This window comes from Suillus paluster (genome assembly GCF_016628075.1).
Source record: "Suillus paluster strain FC165 chromosome Unknown EDB91scaffold_48, whole genome shotgun sequence".
NCBI classification, from domain to species: domain Eukaryota; kingdom Fungi; phylum Basidiomycota; class Agaricomycetes; order Boletales; family Suillaceae; genus Suillus; species Suillus paluster.
In genome coordinates this window covers 213,487-225,400 of record NW_024537608.1, presented here as the reverse complement: position 1 = coordinate 225,400, position 11,914 = coordinate 213,487, and the positions used below count along the sequence as shown (strand labels likewise).

At 43.4% G+C, this 11,914-nt stretch overlaps 3 protein-coding genes across 3 annotated transcripts; 1 reads left to right on the top strand and 2 right to left on the bottom strand.

The window, feature by feature from the left end:
- Positions 1-728: 728 nt before the first annotated feature.
- EDB91DRAFT_1250958 (uncharacterized protein) lies at positions 729-1,550 on the bottom strand (the record flags this gene model as incomplete). Its single annotated transcript, XM_041323298.1, has 4 exons — positions 729-1,162; positions 1,217-1,226; positions 1,281-1,444; positions 1,496-1,550. 4 exons carry the CDS (start codon positions 1,548-1,550, stop codon positions 729-731), a joined length of 663 nt encoding a protein of 220 aa, XP_041174772.1.
- Positions 1,551-1,788: 238 nt separating this feature from the next.
- Positions 1,789-4,090, top strand: EDB91DRAFT_1084090 (uncharacterized protein; the record flags this gene model as incomplete). Its single annotated transcript, XM_041315717.1, has 6 exons — positions 1,789-2,282; positions 2,502-2,691; positions 2,740-3,018; positions 3,075-3,425; positions 3,480-3,794; positions 3,845-4,090. The coding sequence occupies 6 exons, from the start codon at positions 1,789-1,791 to the stop codon at positions 4,088-4,090; spliced, it is 1,875 nt and encodes a 624-aa protein (XP_041174771.1).
- Positions 4,091-4,646: 556 nt separating this feature from the next.
- EDB91DRAFT_1084089 (uncharacterized protein) lies at positions 4,647-5,811 on the bottom strand (the record flags this gene model as incomplete). The annotated part of the gene is made up of 7 exons (XM_041315716.1): positions 4,647-4,732; positions 4,789-5,000; positions 5,063-5,172; positions 5,224-5,307; positions 5,556-5,618; positions 5,687-5,748; positions 5,802-5,811. 7 exons carry the CDS (start codon positions 5,809-5,811, stop codon positions 4,647-4,649), a joined length of 627 nt encoding a protein of 208 aa, XP_041174770.1.
- Between the last annotated feature and the right edge of the window lie 6,103 nt (positions 5,812-11,914).

The following is an 11,914-nucleotide window of genomic DNA, read 5'->3' as shown; positions in this document are numbered from 1 at the left end:
CCCTGACCCCTTCACTTCTCCATCTGAGCATGGTACCTAACAGCAATGTGCTAAACACCTTCATACAAGTCAGCAACTTAGTTCATAACACTTGAGAATAATGCCTCACCTCAGACACCAGCCTCTGATAATGCAAGCTAACAGAACCTGTTCCTCATAGTCTGCAATGTAAGCCCCAAGTCCATATATAACACAGAAAAAATGGCCATTTCCAAAGTGTGCTACTTCAAGTGTGGTCAACCCAGGCTTGAGCATCTGAAGAATTCTGGCAAGTGAAGAATGAAAAAGTTGATGGTGGAATTTTCAGAACCTTGGATCAGCAGCAAATTGGTGTTTGGCTGTGGTAGGAAACACATTAGCCCAAATGAAAAGCATCAAAACAATAGAATTACATACTTTTTGCAATTGCAAGGAATCCTACAATGGTAACTGCATCTCAATGTGCATGACAGACATTATTTCAAACATTACTGATAGAAACATAGAGAGGATAGTATTCATTGTTTCCAGTTTCAACTGAAACAGTAGTCTTATTGCTCCCTAGAATCACCGGCATAAATGTTGCACCAACTGCCTCTGAATATTTTGAAATTTCATCCTGTGCACAATATATCAGTTAATATACTTCAAAATGAGAAGTGATGTATTGCTTGATCCCATGCCCAATCACCTGACATAAAATCCTTCTATTGATGCTCATTATTTGATCATGCGTACTCACAATACAGTCAATAATCGATCTCATCAGCATAGGTTGGATTTGCTAGCATGTTGCAGACAACCTCCCATGGATCTCGGAACCAGACATCAAATGAATTGTTCATCCATGATAGGATATTGACATCAGGTTTCTCACCTGAGTATTGAACCTGGAAATTTTCCCACTTGACCTCTCCAAGAGCTGAGCTGTCGATAGTGCAATATAAGTCCTGATGGTCAGCAAAAGGAGGTTGGTCATTGTGCTTCACAAGCATTGCTGCCCAGAGATTCAGTAAACGGTTGATTTTGGTGGCAGACATCTGATTGTCAATATACAGCAATTCTGCCATTTCAAATTCAACACAATCATGAAAAGGTGTCCAATCATCAGCAGGGTAGTTGACAGGTGGAGGTGGTGGAGTGCCTGGTGGGAGAAACACATCATTCTCATCGCAAGGCCGACCTATAGAGAGGAAAAAATGACATCATGAAGAAATTACAAAGGCACCTTACTCACCATCATGATCCTTGTGGTAATTTCAATATAATTGATTGCCTGGTCCATAAAATTGTGTCTCAACATCTGGTGGGGATGATACATGAGGAGCATCAAACTGGCCCACACCACCATAGCCTGGAGGTGAAGGTGGCAGGTGAGCATGGCCTGCATCATTCAGGAGGGGTACAGATGGTGGGCAAGGAGTAGCTAGATGAGCCACTGGTGGTACCACAAATGTGGGATGTGCTGAAAGTTTGTGTCTCGTCCTTCCAGCAGGTGTTTTGAAGTACCACTCACAGTTTGGATAGCTACGAGGAAGCTGCAGGGCATTGTGATCATGTTGTAGTGGCATAAAGCAAACAAAGAGTAGCATGAAGACAAAAAAAAGATGATATACTGTTGGTGCATTTGATGAGTGATAGAATATGGCAAAGTATTTTGAGGTGCCAGCACAAAGAAGTTTCTGTGAAATTCAAGTGTTTATTTGGTTGACATTTACCAAGTCTTAAATTCATAAAATTTCGACTAACTAACCTGGTTTTCCCCTGTCACTGTTGCAAAGTTCTAACATACTTCTTCTGTCTCACTCAATGGCCATCACTACCTGGGCAAAAAATGTCAATGTGCATCCTGGTCTTTCTGACATCAATGCAAAGAAAAAACAATGTACCAAAGCTGAGAAGGCTGCTGATGACAAACACCACCATGAAGAACTTGAAGCCAAGGAAGCAGCTGCCATACAAGGCATTGAGTGCCTTGCCAAGATCCAAGCCAATATGAAAATATCGCAAGCAAGTGCGGCTGCAAAGAAGCCAAGAGCAGTTAGGCCATGCCCAGTTGCAGTAAAGAAGAAGGAAGGTGGACCAGTGGGTGGGCTTGATACTGAAGGGCAGGCTGATAATGGGTCAGGAGAGGGAGCACTTACCATGGAGATGGAAGGAGGTTATAAAAACATCAAAAATATAGCCAGGGCTTCCAAGCAATCACTGAAGGATGCTATTGATGCAGCCCATCTGAATCTGACAAGGGAAAATCATCTTCCGGCACATGCTACAGATGGGAAAGAAAGATCCTTGCCAAAAATGTAAGTCCTCCTTTACTTCACCATCATGTTGCTGCTTTCTGAATCGACTCTTTTCTTCCTTAATTTGACTTCAGAGTTTAGGTTGACTGTGAAATCATCATTCAGTGGATGCATCAAGGCCTGGGCTTCAAATGTACCAAATTCTTCAAGTAAACAAGGCTCCCAATCAAACACAGGTTCACAGCTAGCTTCTGTCCTCCCTTCAACCATATTTTCTAGGTCCACAGCAACAACAGCTTCCAAGGCCACTATGGTAATATCTCAGGTCCCTCCAAAACCAACCCCTAATGAAGTTCCTGTGGCTGAAGATGCTCTGGTTGGTGGATTTGATGATGCTGACAAGATTTATGAATCACAGGAACATGATGCTGTATTTCAGGTGTCAACATGGGGAAGGGTGCCACTCAAGGTGTGTCACACTAGTTTTTTTTAAAAGATTTGATATTCATTTCAACAGTCCATCATTCAGATGATGGACAGTATCAAAGAGAGTCCCCCACCTCCAACACAGCCCAGAAATCCAGCATGCATGGTGCACCTGTGGAGATTGCCCAGTGAAGACTCAGTTTTGCTTGTAGAAGATTCAAAGGTGTATGACATAACCAATGACTCAGCCGATTTTGATATGGATGACTCTTTTACATTGGTAAAGCCTGTTGTCAAGCAAGAACCAAAAGTTAATATGCAGATCATGGTAGGGCTAGGTGCAAAGAAGGGATCATGCACAACATCCTCGGTATTTATATATATATTTGCTTTGTCTGAAGCTGTATTACTAATGTTCACCTATAGACTTTTGTCACAATGACTGACACTAAAGCACCTCCTTCGAACAAGGTAAAAATTGAGCAAGCGGATGAGCATGATATTTCCTCAACTGCCAAGGCTAAGGACAGCAGCACTTGGGCTGAAACCTTCAAGGCTCAGTCAGCATACCACAATGCTGACCTGCCTCCTCCTTGTCAAGATGGTCAATGCTGGTTGAAGATGTTCCTTCCTACCATATTCCTATGGGCAGGGTGTCAGCCTAATATTTGGTCCATTAGCAATGAATTTCTGTCACTCACTATCTCAGCTATATTCAAGGTTGTCTATCCTGAAGTTCAGTACGCCCCCACAATTCAAGGTGCTGTTATTGGAGTTGTAAGTGCCCTTTTATTGCTGCTTTCATGCTTCTCACTATCAGTTATATTTTAGACAAACCAGTGTCTCTCAGAATGGGGTAGCAACTTTGGCTCCACCACAATCGCGATCATCATTGACTTTATGTCCCACAATGAAGATACTGATGTGATGGAGCTTGTGGGGTATCTCCTCACTGATTATGCTTTCCTTTATGAGGATCCGGATACATTGGATAAGGGAACAACTTATCGCTCTCCCTTCATGCCACAACTCATTGGTACTGCTCATCTCCAGGCCACCATTGGCCATGCAGATGTTCCAGAACTCAAGACTGGCACTCTTGCCAAAAATGGCATTGTGGGTGTTATCGCAATCTCTGTGGCAGCAGTATGCAGTCTTCTTTTGTAGACTTGTACTGATTTGTTGTAATGCTACAGTTAGAACATGCTTTGATGCTCATCAAAATAGGCTGTATAAATATTGAAGATGTGCTTGCAGCAGGGCCTGCACAATGCAGATTCATGGTGAAGACTCCCAAGGTCCTGAACAAGGCAACCAGGAAGAAAACTTGGACTGCAAATGCTTTCTCTGTCAACAACTGGGGCTCTAAAACATTAGCATTCTCAAAGTCAGCTTGGGCGAAAGGTGATGAGGCGATGAAGAGTATTGTCTCAATGGCTTGAAAGGTCCTCAAGAAGTTGAAGTCTGGACTTGAGAGCTTCCTCGACAATAATAAGTCTGATGATGATGACCTGCATGCCCTTCTCTGGTATGTGAAATTAAAATTGTTAGCTTGAAAGTCCTCCATTCATATTTCCTTCAATAGAGACATCTTTATCTATCACTGCCTTTGTACTCCATTCCATCTTGTATGCCTTGCTTGCTTTTCGGTGATTTTTTTCTTGCAGTATACCAGTTTTCACATCATTTTTCCCACTTTCCATCACTTTTCCATACTTCCACATCCACTCATATTTGCATGGCTTTTGACATCCCTCATACTTTGTCAGACTTAATCACACTTTCAGTACACATTTTTACACCTTTATCTCACTTTTATAGACAGCACAGTGCTTTCCAATATGCCATTTCCATTCCTCACAAGTCCAAAAAATGAGTGAGAAAGTCCATATAAGTTGAAAAACAGAGCACAAGTGGTCTTTTTTCAACTTTTAGTTCTGTTCTCTTAATTCCCACTTGGTTTCTCTTGTGGCTCTAATAAGTTATCATTAAGTGACATTAAGAGACCTGGTGTTTTGCTGATGTACCCAAGATCTCTGCCAAAGCTAAAGCTGCACTTGAAGACACATTGAAGAAACGAAAAGCTGATGGACTCAGTGTAGTGTGAAGACACCACTAAAAAAGGCCAAAGCTAGCTGACCCACTGGAGGCACTCTTACTAGCGAGGAGAGGGTACCCAATACAGTTGTTGCAACATTTCCAGCAGGTAACTCTGTGATGGCACCACCACCAGCTACACCAAGTGTCCACACAGAGGAGGAAGGTACCTTGCACGATGGTGTTGAACTTCTGCCAACTGACTCAGAGGCGACAGAAGAAAGTGTGAAGGATGGACTAAGTAAGTTTTTAAACCTAGAACATCACATAAACTCAATGAAAACCAACAGAGCGGCTCATGAAAGACTGGAACTTACCAGGACATGCCTTCTTTGATATGGTTCCCAAGATCATTGAGCAGGGTGGGTGACATGCACATGAATTCAAGTGCCTGGCCAGATGTTGCAAAACCACAGTGAGGTGTTACCTTGATAAAGGTGATGCTCACTCAACCAGAAATATGCACAAACATACACACTTGTGTTGGGGAGATGATATTCTGCAAGCCATCAATCAAGCAAGGGATGCTGATGAGGTCTGGAAAAAGATTGTTGGCAGTGTGCTGCAAAATGGTTCAATCATGGCATAATTTGAAAGAAAGGGTAAAGGAAAAGTCACATACTCCCACTGTCAACATACACACACTGAAACAAAGTATGGCACCTTTGATATTGTCTTGACGAAGATCTGACATGCTTGACAGAGCTGAGATTGTTTGTTGGGTGGTGGGAAGCCTGTGTCCATTCAAAATAGTGCAAGATAGAGGTTTTCAGTCATTAATGAAAACAGGATGACCAGAATATTACTTACCATCCCCGTCAACTGTCTCATGAGATGTTCAACTTGTGTTTGCACAGACTTGTCAGTGCATTGCTAAAATGACAAAGGTAAGCTTCATAACATTACTATTATAATAATTCAGCAACCAACTACACACTTACCAGAAGTACAAAGGGAAAATCAACTTCACCACTGATGGTTGGACCTCTCTGAACCATAGGGCCTTTGTAGCCATATTGGCACAACTCAAGTACAATGGAGAACTGCTATGCTTACTGTTAGACATTGTTGAAGTTGTGAAGGTAAAAGTCACTTACTATTGTGGCACCAACATCACAGTAACAGCTGATATTGTAATACTAGCCTCATACCAGTGTAGAGCTTGCCAGCATGTTTCAGAATGTCCTGGAAGAATTTGGAGTAGAACAGAAGGTAAGAGAAAAAAAGAAAACCCCTGAATTGTGACTTACAAGCATATAGACTCTTTGTATCACCTGTAACAATGCATTGAACAATGACACTATGATTGATGAACTTGCTGTAGATCTTTTATAGTTTGGAGGATGAGCAACACATACTCAGTGCTTCTTGCATACTGTCAACCTTGTAGTGAAGGCAGTTATCCATGAGGTTGACATGAAAATGAAAAGAAATTCAGGAGATGAAGTTACCACACTGACAGCAGAGGAGATTCGGTTGAAGAAACAACTTGAAGAGCTGAGTTAAAACATTGAAGTTGAAGATTATGCAACAACCACAGACATCTGAGTGTCACGAATTCCTAACACGAATCATTTTTCATTCCTCGGTTTTCCTTCGGCTACTGCCCGTACCCGAACCGGTCACGTGACACTTTCACCACTTCACATTTCATCAGTCACATCTCCGATCGGATCCCCTACGCCCAGGGCTAAAACCATATGTCTTCCTATCACTTAATCTCCGTCTCTGACATCATTGCTTATATATCACGATGTCATACTACGTCATGCGCAGTATCGTACAATTCTTTCTCATTGGCTGATTATTTACAGACTCAGATATCTCCAACTCAATGTTATGTATAGGTAGGGTAGTTAGCGTAGTTTCTCTTTAGACTTAACCTCTTCATTCCTACCCAGTGTAGACTTAGACGTTTACCTCTCAATCTATCTGATTCTCTCATCTTTGACGAGTCCTAGTGGTTGTGTGATACCTTTTGCCATTAGGTGAAACATTGATCATAACATTAGGTTAAGTCTATCTTACCACTCCGACTCAAACTTTGTCTTGGACGCCTCGTCCTCAATAAACTTCACCCGTGCTATTCTGCTGAGAGTACTCTCGTGGATTAGTTTTTCAAAATCATCTTTCCCAGACGCGCACTATACCATTTTCTTTTACGTTAGTCTTTTGTAGAAGTAGACCAGGCCCTTGCCCTATGCGAGCCGCCAGTCTATAAGGAGCAGTGACACTTAGGTCCTGTTTCCACACGCCTGCAGTTAGGTCCAAAACCCTACCGACTGCACGCTACCTACTTTTCTTTTGTACTATAAAGAACGGCACTCGCAGGTCTTACAACCCTAGTTACATTACCATAGGAGGTTGTGGGTACTAAGAAGACCCAAACTTCACCGCATCGTTCCCGAACTCCTCTCGAGTTCTACTTAGGTTGACGAACCGCTACACGCACTGTATTCGCACCTATAGTCATCATAGTTCCCCCTTGGAGATCCCGTCTTGTCAGAGACCGCGCCTTACAAGTTCACGACAACGATACCTGTCGGAAAAACAACTGTCCTTTCCTTCATGTCTGAGCTAGCAGAGAGGCTGAGGGCAGCAGAGCAAACGATCACGGCTTTGCAAGCCTTTCGTATGACAACGCCAACAACACAGGAGTTTACCTCTGGAGTTTCAAACTCTGATCTCAAGATGGCCAAACCTACAGAGTTCATGGGAGACAAGAACTCCATCGACGTTGACACATTCCTCTTCCAACTCGACCTCTACCTCACATCCTATCCCACCGCCTCTGAGCTCCAGAAGAGTTCCTGTCTTATTTCTTTCTGCAAGGGCAATGCAGCGAAATGGGGAGAAAGTGTGTCCAAGGTTTCCTTAAGTGGACGACTTGGGTCATACGACCAGTTGAAGAACGATATGCAAGCCATGTGGGGCGTCATCAACAAGGAAGAGAAGATTGCTAGGGAGATAGATCATCTCCAGCAAGGAAACCGCAGCATCGCGGAATTCGTCTCTCTCTTCAGACAGAAGATCGCCCACTGCTGCTTCTCGGACTACGAACTCATGTGCAAGTTCCATCTCGCATTATCCCAACAGATCAGGGATCAGTTGGCCCACGTAAACCCTAGGGACAAGAGCACCCTAGAGGGAATGATTTTGCATGCTCTCATCATCGGAACGAACTTTGAGGAACTGGACGATGAGAAAAAGAAAACCTGGCAACCACCACGTCGCCCATGGGTTGAAAGAGGCCCTCTCAAACCAGTTTCTCAAGGAGGAGATGCAATGGACGTAGATGCATCAAAGACACGAGGTGGACCCCAACCTCAAGGCAAATCGGGAGACACTTTCAAGTGTTATCGTTGTGGAAAACCTGGGCACATGGCCCGTAATTGCACTGGACAGCCAATGGATATCAAAGGCAAGAGACCGGCTATCAAAGCAGTCAAGGAAGAGGAGGAGAAACCAGCGGCGAAGCCCATCACGCTGGAAGATATCCAACGCATCGTGAACGAGAGGATTTTCCTAACCTCTTCACCTGAAGCCCTCAAGAAACGGGGTTTTTAGATAGGTCGAAGTTGACTGCGAACTTAGACCAGAACAATCATTTTTCTATCCTTAGTGACTCGGCAATCATGTTTACGGAAGTATTTGAAGTTTGTTCTGGGAATAAACGAGATCATTTTTACTTGCCAATCACGTTGAAAGGAAAAAACAAAAAAGCAGAATTGGAAGCTCTAGTAGACTGCGGAGTAACGAACTTATTTCTCAACCAGAAGTTCGTAGACAAGAACAAAGTCAAAACCAAGCAGTTACTGCGAGTACTGCCCGTCCGCAATATTGATGGAACTAAAAACTCCGCCGGACCAATCAAAAGCTACGCAGATTTGACTCTTGTGATAGGAGATCATGAAGAAGAAGTAGCCTTTCTGATCACAGATCTAGGAACCGATGATGTTATCATTGAAGTAGATTGGCTGCGATATCATAATCCAAACATAGATTGGAATGCGGGAAAAATGACGTTGAACCGCTGCCCAGTCAAATGCGAGGATGCCAAGGTCAAGAAGAGAAAGACCAAGGCAAAAAAGCAGAAGGATACATTACCTGCTTTATTACCCATGGAAGAAGATGACAATGAAGTCACCATGGAAACTTCGATTCCTGTAGCCAAAGTACAGCCTTCAGATTCGAGTGCTCCTAAGAAAGTAGAGATAGAGGAGATCGAAGATGAAGATTCACCACGAAACGTGTGGATCAAGTACAAAAGCTCAGTCGCCTTGGAGTTAGCTCAACAGGAGGAAAAGAAGAAGGAAAAAAAGCCCGTAGAAGAGATGGTCCCAGAATGGCTCCACGACTATCTCAAGGTCTTTTCCGAAGAAGAATCTACTAGATTCCCTGAACCCAAGAAATGGGATCACAAGGTAGACTTCAAGGATCCTAATGATCTTCCTCCAAACGCGAAAGCATATCCCCTTTCGCCTGCAGAACATGACACATGTGAGAAATGGCTAAAACAAGAATATGAATTAGGACAACGGCGAGATTCAGAATCTCCAGTGGCAGCTCCTTTCTTCTTTGTTGCCAAAAAAGACGGAAAACTTAGACCCATCATGGACTATCGGAGGTTAAATGAGAAAACCATCCGAAACGCATATCCTCTCCCCCAATCGCAAGATCTCATAGATTCTCTTACCGGTGCAAGCCTCTTTTCGAAAATGGACGTTCGATGGGGATACAATAATATTAGAATGAGAAAAGGAGATGAATGGAAGGCAGCCTTCAAAACTCCTTTCGGACACCATGAACCAGTAGTTATGTATTTCGGAATGACGAACTCTCCTGCCACTTTCCAAACCATGATGGACCAGATTTTCCAAGATCTCAAGGAAGGAAAGGTCGTTGTGGTCTATATCGACGACATCCTGGTCTTCACAAATGGCACTATAGAAGAACATAGGAAGGTGGTACGCGAAGTATTGAAAAGATTTCAGGACAATGATCTTTATCTCAAACCCGAGAAGTGTTCCTTTGAGAAGAAAGAAGTAGAGTTCCTCGGGTTGATCATTAAAGATGGACACGTCTCTATGGATCCAGTTAAGGTTAAAGGAGTACAAGAATGGCCCACTCTTACCTGTGTCAAGGACATCCAACAATTCATGGGATTCGCGAACTTTTACCGTCGTTTTATTCTCGGATTCTCGAACATTGCCAAACCCATGAATGACCTCATCAGGAAGGATGTACCATGGGAATGGACGGACAAACAGGAAAGGGCTTTCCAAACCCTTAAAGACAATTTCACATCCGCACCAGTATTAGCAATGCCAGATGCCACAAAAAAGAAAAGAATCGAAACAGATGCATCTGACTATGCTATGGGTGGCATATTGTCTCAAAAAGAAGATGATGGACTGTGGCACCCTGTTGTCTTTTTCAGTAAATCTATGCAAGACGCAGAGCGAAACTATGATATTCACGACAAAGAACTATTAGCTATTATTCGCGCTCTGGAAGAATGGAGGCATTATGTGCAAGGTGCACCAGAACCAGTGGAAATTTGGACGGACCACAAAAACCTTGAATACTTCATGACAAGCCAGAAGTTAACTCGCAGACAAGCGAGGTGGTCTTTGTTCCTTGCAGAATACGAATTCACACTGCATCACAAACCGGGGAAGGTCAACGACACTGCCGATGCTCTGTCCAGGAGGCCAGACCACAGAGGGGGGGTAGAAAACGACAATTCGGATCATGTGCTTTTGAAACCCGAGTTTTTCCAAATCAAAGCCGCAAAAAGAGGTCAAGTTCTGATACAAGGAGAGCAAATGTTACTTAAACAAATCAGAAACTGCACAGATCTAGATCCAGAAGTCCGAAATGCTATCGAAACCCTTAAGAAGGCTCCAGTACAATTGCGAAAAGGACTAGAAGAGTGGAATACCGAAGATGGACTCATTCTTTTCAGAGGATTGGTTTACATACCCAATAACAAAGACATTCGCCGCTCGGTGCTAGAAATCTTTCACGATTCACCCGCAGCAGGACATATGGGACGTGCTAAAACCCTCGAACTTGTTTCTCGTAACTATTGGTGGCCGCAGATGCAGAAGTGGGTCAATGACTACGTAGATGGATGCAACAGATGCAAACAAACGAAGGTGTTACCATCTAAACCCCATGGTCCCTTAAAGCCTAATGAAATTCCCGAAGGTCCATGGCAAACAATTAGCTGTGACCTGATTACCAATCTCCCTAAATCAGAAGGCAAAGATAGTATCCTCGTAGTAGTCGATCATTTCACCAAGCAAGCCCATCTCGCACCAACCACCAAAGATGTTACTTCGAAAGGAATCGCGGACTTGTTTCTTAAATACGTATGGAAATTGCACGGAACACCAAAGAAGGTGATCTCTGATTGTGGAACACAATTCGTATCCAAATTCATGCAAGAAGTCTCAAAAAGACTGGGAACCAAATGGTCTATGTCGACCGCATATCATCCACAGACAGACGGACAGACAGAACGAGTAAACCAAGAAGTGGAACAATACCTTTGAGCGTTTACGTCTTACCGTCAGAATGATTGGGCATCATGGCTTCCCATTGCGAAATTCACGCATAATAACTCCATTACCATAACCGGACACTCCCCTTTCAAATGCCTTTACGGCTATAATCCCGAATTCATTATTGCCCCTAACTCCTCCAACACCGTTCCATTAGCCGATCAAAGAGTAGCAGAAATGAAGGAGGCACAAGACGAAGCGAAGGCAACGCTAGAAATCGCCAATGATCGGATGAAACGCTTCTATGATCGAGGAGTAAAAGACGCACCAATTTTTGAAGTAGGACAGAAGGTCTGGCTAGACGCCAGAAACATTAGACAACGACGACCGAGTCAGAAATTGTCGGATCGTCGCCTTGGTCCATTCGAAATAATCGAACGAGTAGGCGAATTGAACTACAAATTGAAATTACCGGAATCCTATCAAATTGACCCGGTTTTCCATGTAGAACTACTCACCGCTCATAAAACCTTGTCATTAACAACTCGCACTGCACCAGAGTGTCCACCCCCTGAAATCGTGGAAGGAATGAAAGAATATGAAGTAGAAGCAGTAATAGCCAGCAGAGTACGGCGAAACCGGTTGCAATTCTTATCAAAG